The sequence below is a fragment of the Hemitrygon akajei genome, unplaced genomic scaffold (assembly GCF_048418815.1).
Source record: "Hemitrygon akajei unplaced genomic scaffold, sHemAka1.3 Scf000171, whole genome shotgun sequence".
In the NCBI taxonomy this organism is placed as follows: domain Eukaryota; kingdom Metazoa; phylum Chordata; class Chondrichthyes; order Myliobatiformes; family Dasyatidae; genus Hemitrygon; species Hemitrygon akajei.
In genome coordinates this window covers 635,576-657,726 of record NW_027332057.1, presented here as the reverse complement: position 1 = coordinate 657,726, position 22,151 = coordinate 635,576, and the positions used below count along the sequence as shown (strand labels likewise).

The window sequence follows — 22,151 nt, the reverse complement described above, 5'->3', positions numbered from 1 at the left end:
GGGATGGCGTTTTTACTAGCAGAAACGTGGGACGAGGTATATTCCAGGTAGCTGTGAGAGTCCGTTGGTTTATAATACACATTGGTGGATAAGCTGTCTCCGGAGATGGAGCCAAGGAAGGGAAATATCAGAAATGGACTAGTTGAATTTGTGCGCAGTTTCGAAGTTGCAGGCAAAGTGGATGAAATTGACGAATTCAGCACAGGTGCAAGAAGCAGCACCAATACAGTCGTCAATGTTGAGGAGGAAAAGTGCGGGACGGTAATCGGGATGTGTGTGAGCGGTTAGCGATGATGTCGCTGAGAGAATTGGTCCATGTAGGGGCTGCTGAGGGTTAGCGGAGTCGGGGATTAATAGGGCAGCGGGCTACAGCGGTGCTTCCTGCTGGGATCTGATGAGATCACTGGAAAAAGTTCGTGGGAAGGATTAAAGCCATTGCCATATATCGATCGGGAAGAGGCAGGTGCAGAAGGAGGGATCAATGACTCCATGTGAGGTCTTTGGGTGTCTGTAAAACATCACGGGTGTCCATGATTTCAATGCGAAACCACTGTGGTGATGGGATGGACAGTGGGTTTTGGTGTGGGAGGTTTTGGGCTCAGTAGGAGGCGCTGTTGGGGAGACATGTGCCACGTTCGCGTTATTTCTGTAGAATAGCAGTTCCTGTTATTCCACGATATTAAATCTTGTGGGGAACCCAGGGCTTTTAGAAGTCTGTAACCGTCCCATTTCATTTGCTTGCTTATCGTCTGCTTCACTGAAGGATTCTACCGTGTTAGGAAGAACCATTTTGGATTTAACAAACCTGTGCAACGGTTTTTCTACCAATCCAACAATTGTCCAAGTGAATGCACATGTCATCCATTCTCTGCATTTCTATTCGCTGTATAGAATGTGCTTTCAACCTTTGTTAGAACTTTCGAGGCACATTCATTCAATTCTTCCGGTTCCGGCGGTCCACAATGAGATCAGAATCGCTTCATCTCCTTTACTTCTGCCCTTAAAACTTGTATATCACCGCGGCAGATTCCGTCACTTTCCCCATATTCCAAGGATAATCGATCCCTCCCTCCAAACCATCCACAGAACTGAAAGTCAATAGTTCTTAGCATTCACATTAGAAGTTTCTTGTTTAATTGGCTAGAAAAGTAAACTTAACATAAATAATAATGCTTAATACTGTGATTTATCTTTCTGAAGCAAAATTGACAGGCAGACGTTAGTTCTGACAAAGATAATGTAAAATACAAAAAAAGACATCGTCGTAGCAATAACTGACGCATCACTGCCGGAGTCTGGAATAGTTAGAGGCAGGCTTTTTCCATTCGTCCAATGAGACCACAGGTGATAGGCACATCTTACCTAGAAAGATAGAAACATCGAAAAGCTATAGCACAATATAAGCCCTTCGGACCATAAAGCTGTGCTGAACATGTCCCTGCCTTGGAGTTACCTATAGCCATAGCCCACAATTTTTCTGAGCACTATGTAGCCATCCAGGAGTCTCTTGAAAGACCCTGTCGCTTCCGTCTCCACCACTGCCGCCGGCAGCCCATTCCACGCACTTAATGTAAAAAAAGTACCCCCGACATCTCCTCTGTACCTACTTCCAAGCACGTAAAAACTACGCCTTATCATGACTTTTCTTATTCACTTAATTTAATATCCCTCAACAGATTGGAACACCTCCGATTATGGAAGAAGTGGATCAGCTGCACGTACTGCCTTCTGAAACTTTCACACTGCGGAATATAAACATCCATGAATCGACATTGACCGTTGAAATCACAAAATAATGTGGAAATGCCTTTCCATCATGAAGTTAACATTGAGCATTGGGAATGTGTTCATAACCTCGCAACGTTGCTGGAAATTTGAATTCAATTTGAATAAATCAATAGACTAAAATCCCTCCTACTTTGTCTGGGAATTTGGTTCCACAGAGACATGTGGTTGTATGTTTCTGTTGTTTCACTCGGGATGTTCAGGTGTGTAAATCTACCGTCCGGTCTGTTCCAGACCAACAACGACGTGACTTACAGCAAGTTATATCTGTGTTTGCACAGCTGTGTACAGTCTATCGTTCCTGATGTTACTGTTCTATAGATTTGCAAAGTATACCCACACACAAAAAAGATCTCTCTGTTATGTGTGGTGACAATTAGGCAGTCTGATAATAGATTTTACTTGGAAATTTGAACTGGAATGTCGAGGCTTTGAAGAGGGTGCAAAAGACTTTTATCAGGGCATCGGCTATAACAAGAGTCTGGATAAACTTGGGCAATTTTCTCCGGAGGGGAGGAGAAGGAAGGTACAGATTATAAGTTTATGAGAAGCATGGATATGGTAAACAGACAGGATATTTTTCCCAGAGTTGAAATGTCAAACAATAGAGGGCATACATTTAAAGTGAGACGCGGCAATTGCAACAGAGATCTGGGGATAGGTCTCTATTTTAACACAGACTGTGGATCGTGCCTGGAATACGTTGCCTGGGTTGGTGGTAGAAGCAGATACATTAGGGATTTTGAAGAGATATTAATATAGGCACAAATGTTTACATTACATGCAGGAAGATTTAGGGAAAGTTTTTAAAAAAAATTTTCCACAGTAAGGAGGCACAGACAGAAATGCCCTGCCGAAGGTAGTTATGGAGGCAAATGCATGCAGAAAAATTTAGAGACTCTCAGATAAGCACAGGGACGACAGAAGTATGGAAATTTATAGGCTGTGAGTGGGGAGAGGTTCGAGGTAGTTCGGGCGCAAGGGAAGGATTTGGGTGACTGGCGCAGGGAGAGTGCGGGTGTCAACTCGGAGAGATCGGCCAGAGAGCCGAGTGAGGACAGCGTGCAGAGTGCGGGTTGGTGGTGGGAAGCGAGGAGAGTGCAGAGTCGGCGGTGGTGGGGGGGCGAGATCCTGGGCATTGTGCTCGTGAGTCAGATACATTCCAGAGTTTTAAGAGATTTGCATAGGCAAGGGGATGATGCGACAATGGAGGGTAATGGGCTGTGCAGTACGCAGGGGTTTGACACTGTTCAGCAGCGAGAGAGCGAGGATATGGTAGGCGCAAGATGTTCGCGGAATGCGATATGAAGGACAGTAGGCCGGTGGTAGGTGCAAAGGGTGACCCCAGGCGGATAGGTATGCAAGTTGAGCACGCGGATGGGAGCGGTAGGGCGTGGGGACGGGAGCGAGGAGATCGCGGGTTAGGGAGCGAGAAGATAACGGGAGAGGTATCGAGCGAGGAGAGCGCGGGAGGCAATCAGTTTCTGTGAGACTGTCCTTCATTTGGCTGGAAATGAGATGCTGCTCTGCTGTGAGGGGATATGGACTGTTGTCACAGTGCACTGGGTGCGCGGTGCAGCAGTAATCTTAGGTCTGTGTTCGTTCGTCCAGTAAGACTCATTTGATACAACGACTGAATAATCAGTCCCGTTTTTCACCGTCACTCTGCATCGTGGAACGGATGATTATAAAATCACACCAGGGCAGTGTCCGATATCGCTGAGAACCCAGGGTTACCACCAAGGTATTTGTTAAAAGCGGCAAGACTGCCGAGTATACCGTCCTCAGCCCAAAGTGACAAGGCGATCCCCTTCCCGGATAATCCCACCCGGGACAGTGGTGTTCCAGAGTGATAATGGCCCGCTATGTAATTCCTGTCTGTGTAATTCCCCGGTTTCTCTGGGAGAAACCTGCACCAGGACATCCGGCGGAAGCAGGGCCGCGGCACTGCAGACGGAAATGCTCAGCTACGGGACATTCTCTTACGTCAGGGCACGCTCGGCTGGAGTCGGAGTATATTGGAAATAATTCTGGAGCGCGGACGTTAAAGGCGACCGTTAAAGGTAAAACCGGGAAATCTGCCTCAGTGTCCCCATCCCGCGGGCGAAAATGTTCACATATTCCGACGGTCAAATATCACTCTCAGTCCAGGTCTGGGTTCCTGGAGAGATCTTAGTTCCTTCTCCCCGGTTTGACTGAACCGATTCTCCGCCAGCCTGAAACAGATGGGAGAATAAAGATGAAATAAACAGATTACACAACAGTGTCAGTAACAGGGGAATGGGGTTAATGTTTCAACAACACTCACAGACAAATATCACCAGAAAACCCGCGGATCCGCAGGTTTTTTTAATCATATTGAACCTTGACACTTACACGATCCGCTCCAGACTCGGGAGTGCTAATATAAGGCGACGAAGAGCGGGGATAGATCGGTCTGTGAGCCAGTTTGATTCCAGGTTCAGCCGCGTTAGCAATCGGTTTGAAATGATAGCTGAGACGAGATCCTCGACACCAGAATCTGATAGACAGACACCCCCCAGCCTGGAGATGAGAGAGAGTGAGGGTGAAGGACACAGAGAGACAGGAGACGGCACAAATCCCCAGTGTTTATCAGTGACACAATTACTGATCACATTAATGTTCGTTGTCAGACACCCAGTGACTGTAAACACAATCTCCCACAGTCTGGTACTTACCACAGTTTCTGTATTTTACACTCCGGGTTCCTCAGAGCCGCAGACACCAGTTTCACTCCTGGATCTCCCAGGTTATTAGCACTCAGGTCCAGATCCGTGAGTGATCGATTTTTAATGAGATCGCTGGCGAGATCCTCGGCACCAGAAACTGTGAGACCGACATCACTCAGCCTGGAGATGAGAAAGAGTGAGGGTGAAGGACACAGAGAGACTGGAGATGGTACAAATCCCCAGTGTTTATCAGTAACACAATTACTGATCACATTAATGTTCACTGTCAGGCACCCAGTGACTGTAAGCACAATCTCCCACAGTCTGGTACTTACCGCAATTTCTGTATTTTACACTCCGGGTTCTCCAGAGCCGCAGACACCAGTTTCCCTACTGAATCTCCCAGTTTATTACCACTCAGGTTCAGACCAGTCAATGATGGGTTTGTACTGAGAGCGGTGATGAGATCCTCGGCACCAGAATCTGTGAGACCGACATTCCCCAACCTGGAGATGAGAGAGAGTGAGGGTGAAGGACACAGAGAGACAGGAGACGGTACAAATCCCCAATGTTAATCAGTAACACAATTACTGATCACGTTAATGTTCAGTGTCAGACACCCAGTGACTGTAAACACAATCTCCCACAGTCTGGTACTTACCACAATGTCTGTATTTTACACTCCGGGTTCCTCAGAGCCACAGACACCAGTTTCACTCCTGAATCTCCCAGTTCATTCTCCCCAAGTCTAAACACAAACAAACAAATTGATGAACAAAGTGATTCAAACGGTGGGTCTGAGGGTATTTCTCTCACTCGGATATTTCAGGAAACATTAAACCCTTCAGTAAATCACTGATCGGAGTTCCCTTCACTGTCAATGTCCCTCATTGACCAGCTCCAGGGTATTCACCGAATGTCAATAATTTAGTCTGTCGAAGTGACCCAGTAAATTCCACATGTTCTGTCCCATTCCCTGACGGTTAGAATAGTGTTCCTGACGTGAGAGGGGCGGGAGGGGCAGGGTTGAAGGATGGGAGGAAGTCCCACTGTGAGGAAGGTTTGTGAATGACTAAGGTGTCGATGTGAGATCCCACCTGAGGCAAAGGAATGTGAAGACTGAAGGGGAATGGGTAGAGTGATCCCACAGAAGGAAGAACACGTCCTACAGAAGGAAGAAGGATGGGGAAGAGATCCCAGAGGAGGATGCCGAAGGGAAAAGATAATCCTACAAAACGTGTGGATTCAGAGGTGTGGGTCTGAACTGAGGTTCACAATCGGTAGAGGAGGTGCCCGAATGGGATCTGGGTATCTGATAGTGAGCAGTAACAAGGGTAGACTGATGGTGAGAGTTACACAAAGGAAAATGTGGGGGGAGGACAATCCCACAATGGTATTTCTTTCCTCCTCATCGGGGCACTCTGCTGACGGTCTCTTGTTCCTGACAGGGAAGGGGGTGTGAAGCTCTGTTCCATTCCTGTGATTTACCACCATTAAACTAATGGCAGTTTTTCGCTGAAGTCACCAACATCCCACAAAACCTTCATATCCCTGCGTAATTTTTCACCTGTCCTGTCCTGTATTTGTCACATTATCTGATTTACTACAATTTTGCCAACTTTGAAACAACACAATGGAATAGTTTCACAGTTCAGAGTGAGAGATAAATCAAGTTACCTCAACTCCTGGCACTTGTGCAGCCCGGGTCCCAGCCGCTGGATTCCTTCACACTGAATGTGGCATTTCTCCAGGTCGAGGTGTTTTATTGTATCACAGTGTCCGATGACATGAGACAGGACCGCGCAGTCAATCGGGGTCAGTGTCATTCCACTGAATGAAAGTGTTTCCACAGATCCCAGTGCGGCCTGAGCCAGTCCACGATTCTGAGACTCAAACAGGTAGTGCAATGTGTTCAGGAGGCTCCTTTTACCAGCTTCACTCTCTGTGTTTCCACTCTGACGTTTAACCTCCTCCTTCACCCAGTCAATCACCCGGCAGGTTGTTTCACGAGGAAATGGACCCAGAAACTCCTCCAGGCCCCGAACTGTCATTGGGGAGGAGAGACCAGCAACAAAACGGAGAAATACATCAAATTGCCCACCTGCCGTTTTGTGAGCTTTAGTGAGGGATTTCAGGATATCCTCGGGATGTGGATTCAGGAATTGTGCGACTGCAGCTACAAACTCTTGGATGGTGAGGTGCGGGAATGTGTACACCACGCTCCGGGCAGAATCCTCTCTCTCCAAAAGCTCCATCAGGAACCCGGACAGGAACTGGGAAGGCTGCAGATTGTACTTGATCAAATCTCCATTTGTAAACACAATCTTCATCTCGGACACTCCTCTGAAGGCCATCTGACCAACCCTGAGTAACACATCACGGGGGTTCTCAATCTCACGGCCGTGGTTTTTCAGGATGTTGTAAATATAGTAGGAGTACAGTTGTGTGATGGTCTTGGGAACTCGCTGCGGGTCCCTGACTCTTTGTGTGAAGAAGGGGCCCAGTGCCAGAGCGAGGATCCAGCAGTAGGAGGGATTGTAGCTCATGGTGTACAGGATCTTGTTCTCCTCCACGTGTTTGAAAACAGCTTCTGCCACCGTCTGATCTTCAAAATACCTGATGAAATAATCCTTACGTTCCTCACCAACAAATCCCAGGATTTCAGCCCAGACACTGATCTCAGCCTTTTCCAATAAATGTAACGCAGTGGGGCGGGTGGTCACCAGCACTGAACACCCTGGGAGCAGCTTGCCCTGGATTAAACTGTACACAATGTCAGACACTTCACACCACCACTCGGGATCTGGGCACTGGTGCTTGGGTTCTGTATCTCTCCGACTGTCAGCAAAATCGATTCTGTGCTTGAATTCATCCAAACCATCGAATACAAACAGCAATTCCTCTGGGTTCTTCCAGACCTTTCTCAGTAAATTCCCAAAGTAAGGATACTGATCTAGAATTAGTTCCCTCAGGTTTATTCTGCAGTTAATGGAGTTTAAATCTCGGAATTTGAAACAGAAGACAAAGTGGAATTGTTGGTATATTTTCCCCGTGGCCCAGTCATAAACAATCTTTTGTACCATTGTAGTTTTCCCGATCCCCGGGACTCCGGCCACTGCTGCCGAACTCCCAGAATTTGATCTTGTGAAGAATCCTTTCATTTTGCCCCGAAAACTATGTGAGTAACTATTCTGAAATAGATGAGCAATGTGAATTTTCTCCAGCTCTTTGCGTAGATGTTTCTGTGTCCATTCCTCGTGGTCTCTGCCTCTTGTCAATAGCTCATGTTCCACCAGTCTCCGATCTCGAACAGTAGAAATGACCGTGAGCTCAGCGTATCGATCAACCAGCTGGAAAACCTTCACCTTCTCCCTCATCAGGATCGTGTTCACTCTCAGAGTCTCAGTTTGTGCCCGCAGAGTCTCCATGTGTTTCCTTCGAACATCTTATGACGGACAGAAATAGGTTGTCAATGCCTGATCTGATGAACATGGAACACCCACTTATTTCCCCTAATTAAAAAAAACTTGTTAAAGCCATTGTTTGGGTGGAATCAGGAGATCAGAGGTAAGAGTGTCTGAAAATGAACGATGGCCCGGAAACATTTCTGATCTGATTCAGATTCGCTGTTAAAGGCTCCACTCTCCCCTCTGTTGGTAGTTTGCAGATTCCCCGGTGTTCCAGCGAGCACCAAATGCACACGTGATTCTGGAGAGGAGTGTGTTGTGTGAAGCGGGTGGTTTCACTGCTCAGCTTCTGATGAACTGTGCAACACCGCAGAGGGTAACAGTGGGGGGAAGGGGGGCATTTACTTGCTGTACTAACTTTTACTTTTCCCACAATGGACCCCATGTTCTTGACACTCCTTTAGGATTAAGCTGTCAGTACTGAGCCACAGAAAATGAACAAAATTTCTGTTTCCTTTTCCAGGCTGAGACAGTCACGATGTAACACACCCCGCACTGGTCTACAGTCTCTTATTCTCCAAGGAGCCGGTACATGAACTCAGGCAATAGGCCCCCACCACACCTCTACCGTCTCCTCCGCTCTAGTGAACTTGTACATGAATTCAGGGTTGATGTTGCCCAGAAGAGCAGGAAACTGAAAAGGATGTCAGCAGTATCAGGGGACTCTATAGTCAGGGAGACAGGTAGGCGGTTCTATGGACACAAAAAGGAGACACCGATGATACTTGGCCTCCGAGGTGCCATTGTCCGAAATGATTCTGGACACGACCACAATATCTTGAAAAGGAAAGGTGAGCAGCCAGAAGTGTAGCACATATTGGAACCAATGGCATAGGAAGAAGAAAAGGGAGGATGCCTGGAAAACAGAAGCTGAGAAGCTGAAACTCAAATCTCCGTGTTACTGTCTGTGCCACACGACAGTGAAGATAGGAATTGAACGAGGTGGCAGATAAATGCATGGCTGGAGAATTGCAGCGGGTGTCGGGATTCAGGTTTTTGGATAATTGGGACAGGCGTGACCTGTACAAAATGGACGTGTTGCACGAATACGAGGGGGTCAAATATTCCTACGGGCAGATTTACTGGAGCTGTTGGGAGTATTTTACACTAACATGGCAGGGGGATTAGGAACCAGGATGATAGGGCCGAGGATGCGCCAGCAGGTTGACAAGTAGATGATGGGTGTGACATGAATATTAGGAAGGACAAGCTCATGACTGTGTTCCAATGCAGACAGAGCGAAGTGTTGAATTGCATCACAGAGACAAAATTCAAAAGGGCGCGGATGCAAAACTGAAGGTGTTGTATTTAATTGTACGTGGCATTCGGAACAAGGTGACGAGCTCTTGGTGCAATTATATTTAGAACAGTATGATGTTGTGGGCGTCACTGAGTCGTGGCTGAATGAAGGCCATAGTTGGGAACTTAACATCAAAGGATATAATTTGTATCCAAAGGACGAGCAGGACCAAATAGGTGTTGTGTTTCTATTGGTTCGATATGGAATTACATGTTTAGAAAGAGGTGACGTAGGATCAGAGAATGTTGTATCTTTATGGGTGCAGATAAGAAATTGCAAGGGTAAAAAAAGCATAATGAGAATCATATATAGGCCTCCAAATAGTAGCCAAGAGGAGTGGTTGATATTTAAAAGGAAGCTGGAAAAGGCATATAATAAGGGTAATGCCACAATTGTAATGAGGGCTTCAATATGCAAGGGAAATAGGAAAAACAAGCATACATAATGTGTCGGATCGCATGAGAGGCAATTGAATGCCTACGACATAGCTTTGTAGAGCAGCTTGAGCTTGAGACTACGCGGGGAGAGGCTGTCTTAGACTGGGTGTTGTGCAATAACCCAGATCTTAATAGGGAGCTAAATGCAAAAGGACCTTAGGAGGCAGTGATCATGAAATGATGGAATTCAAACTGCAATTTGAGAGGGAGAAGCATAACTTACATGTGCCAGTATCACAATGGAATAAAGGTAATTACAGAGCCATGAAAGAGGAACTTTACCAGGTGGATAAGAGAGGATTCTAGTGGGAATAACGGCAGAAAATAGATGCCTGAAGTTTCTGGGAATAGTTCACGAGGTGCAGGATAGATGTGTCCCACAAACTAAGTTGTTCTCAAACGGCAGGGGTAGGCAACAGTGACTGGCAAAGGAATTTAAGGACTGCATAAAAGCCAAGGAAAGGGCATATACGGTAGCAAAAGTGGGTATAAAGTTGGATGAATGGAAAGGTTTTTAAATCCAACACAAGGCAACTAAAAAAGCTATAAGAAGGGAAAAGATGAGATATGGGGGCAGTCAAGCCAATAATATAAAGCATGATAATAAACACTTTTTTCAGTTATATAAAGAGCAAAGGGAGGTGAGAGTTGATATTGGAGCACTGAAAAATGATGGTAGTGAGATAGTAATGGGAAACAAAGAAATGGCAGATAAACGCAATTGGTACTTTGCATATATCTTCACTGTGGAAGACGCTAGCAGTGTGCAGTGCTCCGTAAGTGACAGGCAGTAGAAGTGAGTGCCATTTTTATAAAAGAAAACGTGTTCGTCATACTGAAAGTTCTTAAGTTGGATATGTCACCAGGCCAAATGGACTACATCACAGAGACCTGAGAGAGGTTTGCTGGAGAGATAATGGATGCATTGGTCATGATCCTTCAAAAATCATTTGATTCTGGCATGGTCCCGGAGTACTGGAGGATTGCAAATATCACTCTACTCTTTAAGAAAGGAGGAAGGTGAAAGAGGGGAGGTTATAGGCCGGTAGCCAAACCTCAGTGGTTAGGAAAGTGTTGGAGTCTCTTATTAAAGTTGAGGTTTGGAGGTACTTGGAGACTAATTACAAAATAAGTCAAAGTCAGCATGATTTCTGTAAAGGGAAATCATGCCTGACCAATCTGTTCTCCGAGGAAGTAAGACGCAGGGTCAAGAAAGGAGATGCAGTGGATGTGATTTACTTGGATTTTCAGAAGGCATTTGATTAGGTGCCACGTATGAGACTGCTGAACAAGATAAAATTATTTGGCGTTACAGGAAAGATATTGGCATGGGTAGCGGAATGGCAGGAGGCAGCGAGTGGGAAGGAAAGGAGCCTTTTCTGGTTGGCTGCCTGTGACTAGTGGTGCTCCGCAGGGGACGGTATTGGAACTGCTGCATTTGACGTTTTTTGGCAATGATTTGGATCATGGAGCTGATGCCTCTGTGGCAAAGTTTGCGGATGATACACAGATAGGTGGAGGAATGGTATCAGAATGAGGACAAATTGGAAGAATGGGTTAAAAAAAAGTGGCAGATGGGAAATGTATGATAATGTAGGAAAAATAGTGCAGACCATTATCTAAATGGTTCAAACATCACAGGTACAGAGGGACCTAGGAGTCATCCCACAAGATTCCCAGAAGGTTACAGAGTCTGTAGTAAAGTAGGCAAATGCAATGTTGGCATTCATTTCAAGGGGAATCGAATATAAAAGCGAGGAGATAATGCTGAGCCTTTATAAGTATGTAGTTAGGCCGCACGTGGAGTTTTACCAACAGTTTTGGAGATATACCTCGGAAAAGATGTGTTGTCATTGGAGAGGGTCCAGAGAGATTTACCAGAATGATCCTGGGAATGAATGGTTTAACATATGAGGAGCGTTTTGGCAACTTTGGGCCTGTACTCAGTAGAATTTAGAAGAATGCCGGGGGGGGGGGGTGTCTCTTTGAAACCTACCAAATGCTGAAAGGACCAGATAGGGTGGATGTGGAGAGGATGTTTTCTATGGTGGGAGTATCCAACACTCAAAGGTAGAGCCTCAAATTTGAGGGGCGATCCATTATAACAGGTCAGGAGGATTTTTTGAGCCAGAGTAGTGAATCTCTGGAAGGCTCGGTCACAGACTGCAGGGGAGGCCGTGTCCGTGGGTATATTTAAAGTAGAAGGTCCTGATTGGTGAGAATAAGGTGAGAAGGCAGGTGTATGGGATTGCGTGGACCCGGGATCAGCCATGATGGAATGGCGGAGTGGACTCGATGGGCTGAATGGCCTAATCCTGCTCCCATGTCTTGTGGTCTGATGGAGGAATAACAGCAAATCCCGGCTGCACTTTGGATCTGAGCTGTGAGACTTTCCATGCTGGTGCTGGATGTTCCTATTGGAGAGGGTTGGCTACATTTTTGACAGATCTCAGGATATTTGGCGCTAAGGAAAGGGGAATGCCGAGGCTTCTTCGGCAGTTTAAATGGGGGGACGACTGAGCCAGCGCGTGAAGGATGGCCTGTGAAAACAGCAAGAGAGTTTAAAAAGCGAGAACATTAATGGAGTGGGCGGCGGAGTAGTGAGACACAGAATAGGAAAGCATTGGCTCGAGAGGCTTCGGCGAGCAGAGGCTGAGGACGAACTTGCTCCCAGTGAGGGAAGGCCGGGTAAACTCCTTTAATTAATCTAATTAGCTTAGAAGCAGGTAATGGAGGCAACAGTTAGGGCAGTCGGGTGCTCCGTTTACAGTATGTAGGAAGTCAGGGAGAGCACAGTTGTCCCTGATGACTACACCTGTCAAAGGTGCATCCAGCTGCAGCTCCTCACAAACCGAGTTAGGGAACTGGGGCTGGACCTGGATGAACTTCTGATCATTTGCGAGGCAGAGACAGAAATAGACAGGAGTTTCAGAGATATAGTCACCCCTAAAAGTCAGGAGGCAGGTAGCTGGATGACTCAGGACAGGGAAGGGGAATAGACAAAAAGAGCAGATCACTCCTGTGGCCGTTCCCATCAACAATAAGTATACCGTTTTGGATACTGTTGGTGGAGCCGACCTACCAGGGACAAGTTGTAGTGGCCGCGGTTCTTGCACCGAGACTAGACACTCAGCTCAGACGGGAAGGAGGGAAAAGAGGAGATGAGTAGTGGTAGGGGACTGGATAGTTAGGGGACAGATAAGATGTTCTGTGAGAGAGATCGAAAATCCTGGTTGGTCTTTTGCCTCTCTGGTGCCAGGGTCTGCGGTGTCTCGGATCGAGTTCTCAGTATTCTCAAGAGGGAGGGTGAGTAGTCAGATATCGTTGTCCAAGTAGGGACCAATGACGTGGATAGGAAAAAAAAGAGGTCGTCCTGCAAAGAGACTTTAGGGATTTAGGTGCAAAGTTAAAGGACAGGACTTCCAGGTTTGCAATCTCAGGTTTGCTACCCGTGCCACTTGCTAGTGAGGCTAGAAATAGGAAGACAATGGAGCTAAATACGTGGCCAAGGAGTTGGTGGACGAGGGAGGGGTTCATGTGTCTGGAAAATTGGGCCTTGTTCCAGGGAAGGTGGGACCTGTTCCGACGGGAGGGGTTGCACCTGAACTGGAGGGGGACTAACATCCTTCCGGCAAGGTTTTCTAGTGCTGCTCCGGGGGGTTTAAACTAGATTTTCAGGGAGAGGGGAACCCGAGTGCGAGAGGAGATGGTGAAGTGGAGGAGGATAATCGTCATGCGAGAACTGCAAGTATAGTGCATGGAGGCTTTGAGGAAAGAGAAGCAGAATAAAGGGTGTAAAGGTAGTAAGGTAGAAGGGCTAAAGTGTGTGTACTTCAATGCAAGAAGCATCAGGAGCAAAGGTGATGAACTGGGAGCTTGGATACATACGTGGAGTTATGATGTAGAGGCCATTACAGAGACTTTGTTGGCACGAGGGTAAGGTTGGATTCTCAATATTCCTGGATTTCAGTGCTTTAAAAGGGATAGAGAGGGGGTAAAAGTGACGGAGGGGTGGCATTACTGGTCAGGGTTACAATTACAGCTACAGAAAGGGTGGGCAATGTAGCAGGTTCCTCTTTTGAGTCAGTATGGGTGGAAGTCAGGAACAGGAAGGGAGCAGTTACTCTATTGGGAGTATTCTATATGACCCCTGGTAGCAGCAGAGATACCGAGGAGCAGATTGGGGAGAGAGTTTGGAAAGGTGCAAAATAACAGAATTGTTATCATGGGTGACTTTAACTTCCCTAATATTGATTGACACCTGATTTGTTCCAAGGGTTTAGACGGGTTTGTTAAGTTTGTCCAAGACGGAGTCCTGTCACAGTATGTTGACAGGCCAACTAAGGGGTATGCCATACTAGATCTAGTATTAGGTAACGAACCGAGTCAGGTCACAGATCTCTCAGTGGGTGAGCATCTGGAGCACAGTGATCACCACTCTCTGGCCTTTAACATTATCATGGAAAAGGATAGAATCAGAGAGGACAGGAAAAATTTTAATTGGCGAAGGGCAAGTTATGAGGCTATAAGGCTAGAACTTATGGGTGCAAATTGGGATGATGGTTTTGCAGGGAAATGTACTATGGACATGTGGTCAGTGTTTCGGGATCTTTTGCAGGATGTTAGGGATAAATTTGGTCCGGTGAGGAAGACAAATAATGGTAGGGTGAAGGAACCATGTGTAGTAAGTAAGGTGGAAAGTCTAGTCAGGTGCAAGAAGTTAGCATACATGAGGTTTAGGAAGCAAGGATCAGATGGGTCTATTGAGGAATGTAGGGTAACAAGAAAGGAGCTTAAGAAGGGGCTGAGGAGAGCAAGAAGGAGGCATGAGAAGGCATGGCGAGTAGGGTAAAGTAAAACCCCAAGGCATTCTTCAATTATGTGAAGAACAAAAGGATGACAGGAGTGAAGGAAGGACCAATTAAAGATAAAGGTGAGAGGATTTTCCTGAAGTCTGTGGAAGTGAGCGAGGTCCTCGATGAATACTTCTCTTCGGTATTCACCAATGAGAGGGACCTTGATGACAGTGAGGACAATATGAGTGAGGTTGATGTTCTGGAGCATGTCGATATTACGGGAGAGGAGGTGTTGGAGTTGTTAAAATACATCAGGACGGATAAGTCCTCGGGGCCTGACGGAATATTCTCCAGGCTGCTCGATGAGGCGAGGGAAGAGTTTGCTGAGCCTCCGGCTAGGATCTTTATGTCCTCGTTGACCACGGGAATGGTACCGGAGGATTGGAGGGAGGTGAATGTTATCCACTTGTCAACAAAATGTAGTAGGCATAGTTTGGGTACTTCTAGACCAGTAGTAGGAATAGTCCAGGTAATTATAGACCAGTGAGCCTTACGTCTCTGATGGGAAAGCTGTTGGAAAAGATTCTCAGAGATAGGATCTATGGGCATTTAGAGAATCATGGTCTGATCAGGGACAGTCAGCATGGCTTTGTGAAGGGCAGATCGTGCCTATCAAGCCTGATAGAGTTCTTTGTGGAGGTAACCAGGCATATAAATGAGGGTAGTGCAGTGGATGTGATCTACATGGATTTTAGTAAGGCATTTGACAAGGTTCCACATGGTAGGCTTATTCAGAAAGTCAGAAGGCATGGGATTCAGGGGAGTTTGGTCAGGTGGATTCAGAATTGGCTTACCTGCAGAAGGCAGAGGGTCGTGGTGGAGGAGTACATTCCAATTGGAGGGTTGTGACTAGTGGTGTCCCACAAGGATCGGTTCTGGGACCTCTACTTCTCGTCATTTTTATTAACGACCTGGATGTCGGGATAGAAGGGTGGGTTGGCAAGTTTGCAGACGACACAAATGTTGGTGGTGTTGTGGATAGTGTAGAAGATTGTCGAAGGTTGCAAAGAAAAAATTGATAGGATGCAGAAGTGGGCTGAGAAGTGGCAGATGGAGTCCAACCCGGAGAAGTGTGAGGTGGCACACTTTGGAAGGACAATCTCCAAGGCTGAGTAGAAAGTAAATGGCAGGATACGTGGTAGTGTGGAGGAGCAGAGGGATCTGGGGGTACGTCCGCAGATCCCTGAAAGTTGCCTCACAGGTAAATAGGGTAGTTAAGAAAGCTTATGGGGTGTTAGCTTTCATAAGTCGAGGGATAGAGTTTAAGAGTCACAGGGTAATGATGCAGCTCTATAAAACTCTAGTTAGGCCACACTTGGAGTACTGTGTCCAGTTCTGGTCACCTCACTATAGGAAGGATGTGGAAGCATTGGAAAGGGTACAGAGGAGATTTAGCAGGATGCTGCCTGGTTTACAGATTATGGATTATGATCAGAGATTAAGGGAGCTAGGGCTTTACTCTTTGGAGAGAAGGAGAATGAGTGGAGACATGATGGAGGTGTACAAGATATTAAGAGGAATAGACAGAGTGGACAGCCAGCGCCTCTTCCCCAGGGCACCACTGCTCAGTACAAGAGGACAAGGCTTTAAGGTAAGGGGAGGGAAGTTCAAAGGGGATATTAGAGGAAGGTTTTTCACTCAGAGAGTGGTTGGTGCGTGGAATGCACTGCCTGAGTCAATGGTGGAAGCAGATACACTAGTGAAATTTAAGGGACGGCTAGACAGGAGGAATTTAAGGTGAGGGGTTATATGGAAGGCAGGGTTTAAGGGTTGGCACCACATTGTGGGCCGAACGGCCTGACTGTGGTATACTATGCTATGTTCTATGCTTCCTCTCTGACCGACGGGAATGTGTGTTTAGCACCCTCATAGATTTCTCCAGGTGCACAGCCGAAGACCGGACGGTAAAAGGTGTTCTGAAAAATGCAGCTGGTTACCCGCCCACCTACCACAGCAACAGAGTGTCTCCTAAACTCTACGAGTCTCAAAACAGGCCTCTAAAGACAGGTATTTAGACTCTCAGAGTGAAATAAAGGCTTTGAGCTTTCCAGTCCATCACTTACCTTTCAGATGTCTGGGCACTTCAGATAATCCCCGCTCAGTGTCCATGTAGGCGAACTGGCCGTCACCTGTTCAAACAGATTAACCAGCATGAAGTCTGTTCTGTGTAATACTGTAAATTGATCAGCATTTACATCTGTAACACACAGTGTATTGTTCACCGTACCACGTTCCCGTATTTCCTCCAATATTCTGCTCAGCTTCGGTAAATGGTGATGTAGTTTCACAAAGGATTCCCACATCACCCTCCGGGCCCCGGAGCCCTTCTCCATCACCAGATCCAGGAGGAGTTTGGAAGCGCCCGTTCGGTTTCCCTTCTCCGCGAGCTCAGTCACGCTCTGTAATGAACAATGGGGAATATATTGAGGAGCTGAGGGATGGCTCCAAATCTACCCTGAATATGGACTGACACAGCACATTCTGCTCCCCACAGATCACTAACAGCCATTGAAGTGTTCATAGCGGGAGAAAGATTTTAAAAGAAGCGAGCAGGGGTCAGTCAGGAATTCCTGCACGCCACAGAAGGTGGGGTAATTATCCACTTGACGAGTTTTAAGCGGAGCACACATAGCGTGAGTCAGCCAGTATTGAGTGGGGAGTAGAGGCTTTGTGTCAGAGAGGGTCCAGTGAGGAGCGGCGGAGGCTTTAGGTAGCTTTTGGGTAACATTTTACCTTTATGATTAGAACAGTGGGAATGCCAGCCTGTATAGTGAAATGCTCTTCCTGCAGGGTGCAGAAAGGAGGCAGACAGGGAGGCCCCGATAACTGCTCCTTCAGGAAGTGCATCCAGCTGCAGCTTCTTACAGACTGTGCTCAAGAATTGGAACTGGAGCTGGATGAACCCGGGATCACTCGGGAGGCTGAGAGGTTGACTGACAGGCTGTACAGGGAGGGAGCTAAGCCAAAGGCGCAGGACACAGGGAACTGGGTGACGTCAGGAGGGGGAAGGGAACAGGACACAGGGAACTGGGTGACGTCAGGAGGGAGAAGGGAACAGGACACTGGGAACTGGGTGACGTCAGGAGGGGGAAGGGAACAGGACACAGGGAACTGGGTGACGTCAGGAGGGAGAAGGGAACAGGCAGCCACTGCAGGAAACTCCTCTGTAACAGGTATACAGCTTTCTGTTTCAGCGCATGGCCTAGCAGAGGAAAGACACGGCGATTATGCCTTTGGCTCTGAGTTTGGCCTTGTGACTGAGAAGGGATGAGAAGTGGTGAGCTGCACTGACAGGGGGACTTCAATAGTTAGGAAAAAAGATTGGCGATTCTACTTACGAGAACAAGGCTTTTGGATGCTGTCTTGCCACAGATTGCAGAGTTCTTATCCATTTGGCAAGGTTTAAAAGGAGCAGACATAGTGTGAGTGAGCCAGAGATAGAGTAGGTTATTGAGGCTTTGTGTCAGAGAGGGTTCAGTGAGGAGAGGCGGAGGATTTAGGTAGATCTTGGGTAATATTTCCCTTCTCTGTTTCACTGTTAGAACAGTGGGAATGCCAGGCAGCATAGTGGGATGCTCTTCCTACAGGGTGCGGCAAGTCAGGGAGACCTCCAGTGTCCCTGACAACTGCACCTTCAGGAACTGCATCCAGCTGCAGCTTCTTACAGACTGTGCTGAGGAATTGGAGGTGGAGCTGGATGAACCCAGGATCACTCCGGAGCCTGAGAGGTTGACTGACAGGCTATATAGGTAGGGAATTGTGCCCAAGGCGCAGGACACAGGGAACTGAGTGACGTCAGCGGGTGGGGGGACAGGACACAGAAAACTGGGTGACGTCAGGAGGGGGAAGGGAACAGGCAGCCACTGCAGGAAACTACTCTGTAACAGCTATACGGCTTTCTGTTTCTGGGTATGGCCTAGCAGAGGAAGGCCACGGTGATTATGCCTCTGGCTCTGAGTTTGTCTTTGTGACTCAGAAGTGATGAGAAGTGCTGAGCTGCACTGACAGGGGGAATGCAATGGTCAGGAGAACAGACTGGAGATTCTATTTACGATAACAAGATTTTTGGTTGGTGTGCTCCCAAGGTCAGTGATATCTTGTATCGACTCTGAAAAATTCTTAAGGGCAGGATGAGCTGCCAGAGCTCGTGGTCCACCTAGGCACCAGTGACAAGAGTAGGAAGTGTGATGAGGTCCTGCAAAGTTATCTCATGGAGTTAGATGCTAAGCTAAAGGTCAGGACCTCCAGGGCTGTGTTGTCAGGATTGCTACCCGAAACACGTGCGAGTGAGGCCTGAAATAGGACGATAATACTGTCTAACGTGTGGCTGATGAGATGGTGCATTATGGAGGGCTTCAGATATTTGGATGATTGGGCTCACTTCCAAGGAAGATGGGACATGGAGATACGTGATCGTTTTGTATCTAAACTAGTGGGGGACTGATAACCTTACGGGAAGGATTGTTACCGCGGCATAGGGATGGGGGAGGTGTTAAACTAGTTGCAGGGGGATAAAGAACCAGAGTGGATAATGGAGTGACTGTGTGGAAAATACGCTGTTAAGCTGACTTGCAAAGTCAGGACACTAAATGATGAACATGGTGAACTAATGTTCCGAGTTGCGTATTATTTCAATGCAAGGAGTATTGTAGAAAAGGCAGATGCGCTTAGAGCATGGATCAGCACATTGAATTACAGCAATGTAACCGTTAATGTGATTTGGTAGGAAGAGGGACAGGACTGTCTGTTCGGCATTCCAGCATTCCGTTGCGTTTGACGTGATTCAATGGAGCGGGAGGAATTAAAGAAGGAGAGGTAGCACAACTAGTCATATATATGTCCCTGCATTGCTCAGACAAGATAACTGGAGGGCTCGTCAACTGACTGCATGAGTGAAACTGAACAATAAGAAAAGGATGGGGTTGTATTTTCGAGCACCCAATAGTCAATGGTCTTTAGAGGATCAATTTTGTAGAGAGATCACGGACAGTCACAATAAACACATGATGGTAGATCATTATAACTTTCCATTTATTGACTGGGACACCCATATTGTAAAGGGCTGTATGCGATACTGCTGGTCAAATTAGTTGAAGGAATTTTCTGTAATCAATGTATTGAGGTCATAACTATAGACAGTGCATACTGGAATTCTATTAGGGAACAAGACAGGGCAGGTGTGCGCAGGTAGATACTTTGGATCTGGTGCCATTAGTTTAAACATCATTATGGAACAGGGTAGGTCTGGTCTTCGGGTTAAGAATGTAAATTGGAGAAAGGCCAATTATTTTGATATCGGAAGGGATCTGACGAAAGTGGATTGGGACTGGTTGGTTACTGGTACAGACGTGCTTGGTAAGTGTGAGACCTTCAAAACTGAAAATTTGAGAATACAGAGTTCGAATGAATGAATAACCACAAATACAGAGTCTGACTGTTCCTGCCAGAATAAAAGGCAAGGGTAACATATTTAGGGAACCTTGGCTTTTGTGAGATATTCAGGCCCTGAGCACATCACAAGCATAGGCTTGAAGGATCAAATGAGGTACACTATGAATACAAGAAATGCAATAGTTACTAAAGGAGGAAATCAAGAGAGTTAAGGTACAGCATGAGTTTGCTCTAACAGAAAATGAAAAGAGAATCCCAAACTCTTCATCAAATATATTCAGAACAAAAGTATACCGACGGACAAAATTGGTCCTCTTGAAGTTCAGAGTGGGATTTAATGTATGATGCTGAAAGGGGAGGGGAAGATGTAAATAGATTTATTATTTTGCATTTACAGAGCGGCATGCAAAGTTTGGACACCCCGATCACAATTTCTGTTACTGTGAATAAGTGAGTGGAAGATAAAGTGATCTCCAAAAGTCATAAAATTTAAAGATGAAACATTTTTTTCAACATTGTAAGCAAGATTAGTGTATTATTTTTCTTTTGTACAATCTCAGAGTGAGAAAAAAAGGAAAGAAGCACCATGCAAAAGTTTGGGAACTCTTTGGAAAGAAGTTAAAATATAACTTTTTGCTGTATGTTTGGAGAAAAAAAACAAGGGTGCAGAATTTCATTAAAAGTACACCTCCCCAACTATTAAGCAAGGGGTGGATCGATAATGGGCTTATGTTGCAGCCAGGAACATTTCACTGGTAGAGGGAAGAGAGAAAAAAATGAATACCAGCAAACTCTAGAAGCAAACTCCACAAAGTCTGTAAAAAAGCTGAAGCTGAAAAGAGGATAGCTTCCACAACAGGATAATGATCCTAAACGCACCTCACGATTAGAAATGGACTACCTCAAGAGGAGCAAGCTGGAGGTTTAGCCATGGCCCTCACAATCCCCCGACCTAAACATCATCGGAAGTCTGTGGATGGACCTCAAAAGAGCAGTGCATGTAAGACAGCCCAAGATTCTCACAGAATTTTTCAAGGAAGAATGGGTAAAAAATCCCCCAAATAAAAATCGAAGGAATCTTAGCTGGCTGCAGAAAGCGTTTACATGCTGTGATGCTTGCCAAAACGGGTGTTAGTAAGCAATGACCGTGCAGGGTGCCGAAACTTTTGTTCGGGCCTTTTTACTTTGTTGTTACTTTGAAACTGTAAAAGACGGAAATAAACAAAAAGAAATCTTGCTTAAAATATTACAATGTATCATTTTTAACGTTATCCCTTTTGGAAATCAGGTTTTACTCGCTTTGCTATTCACAGTAACCGATATTTTGTCCAGAGGTGCCCAAACTATTGCACGACACTGTATTTACCCAGGAAATATACAAAGTATTTAGAGTGAGGCAAAATTGCAGTGAAAGCATGGACTCTATACGGACTACAGATGAGGTGATACTTACTGTCTTGAGGGAGATTAGGGTGGATAAGGTCCTTTGTACCTTGTTTGAGGCTAGTGCAGAGATTGCAGGAGCTCGAGCAAAGATATTTAAAACGTCAGATGTTGAAGTATTGGAGGGTAGCCAATGTGTAGCTAATGCTGTTTGAAAAGTCTGTAAGAATAAACCAGGGAATTACATGTTGCTGATCCTAACACCAGTGATGGTAAAGTTATTGGCAGGTATTGTAAGAGACTGGATATGAGTATTTGGATGAACAAGGAGTGAATACGGATTATCATCAATGATTTTTGCCTGGTAGATCCTGTCTAACCAACCTTATAGATTCCCGTGGAAGTTACCTAACCAGTAATGAAAGCAAGTCAGTGGATGTTGTCTACAAGAACTTCAGCAAGGCCTTTGACAAGGTCCATCATAGGAACTTGATCAGTAAGATTAAATCGCTTGGCATTCATGACATGGTAGTAAGTTAGTTTAGATATTGGATTCGTGAGAGAAGCTAAGAGATATAGTTTGCTTCTATGACTGGGGTCTTATGAGTAGTGGTGTGCTTCAGGGATCTGTGCTGTGTCTGATGTTGTCTGTCATATATATCATATATCAACACTCTGGATGGTAATGTGGTAAAGAGGGTCAGCAAATCTGTGGATGACACCAAAGTAGGGACAGCGAGGAAGATTATCAAATCTTCCAGCGGGACTTGGAACAGTTGGAATAGGGTTGATTAAAATTGTCAGATAAAATTTCATCAGGACAAGTTTGAGGTGTTGCACTT

General features: G+C 46.1%; 1 protein-coding gene across 4 annotated transcripts in view; it reads right to left on the bottom strand.

The window, feature by feature from the left end:
* Positions 1–1,136: 1,136 nt before the first annotated feature.
* LOC140724187 (NACHT, LRR and PYD domains-containing protein 3-like) overlaps positions 1,137–22,151 on the bottom strand; it is a 31,200-nt gene continuing 10,185 nt past the window's right edge. For 2 of the 4 annotated variants that reach the window (XM_073038672.1, XM_073038673.1), the window contains exons 4-11: positions 16,763–16,934; positions 16,599–16,664; positions 6,153–7,920; positions 5,137–5,223; positions 4,811–4,981; positions 4,485–4,655; positions 4,162–4,329; positions 1,137–4,001 (exon numbers count right to left, since the gene is read on the bottom strand). In XM_073038672.1, the coding sequence (XP_072894773.1) occupies positions 3,899–4,001; positions 4,162–4,329; positions 4,485–4,655; positions 4,811–4,981; positions 5,137–5,223; positions 6,153–7,920; positions 16,599–16,664; positions 16,763–16,934 (2,706 nt within the window). In that variant the 3' untranslated portion in view covers positions 1,137–3,898. Of the gene's footprint in view, positions 4,002–4,161; positions 4,330–4,484; positions 4,656–4,810; positions 4,982–5,136; positions 5,224–6,152; positions 7,921–15,329; positions 15,394–16,598; positions 16,665–16,762; positions 16,935–22,151 lie in introns of those variants that run through there. The other 2 variants (XR_012098056.1, XM_073038674.1) reach the window with 2 other exon arrangements.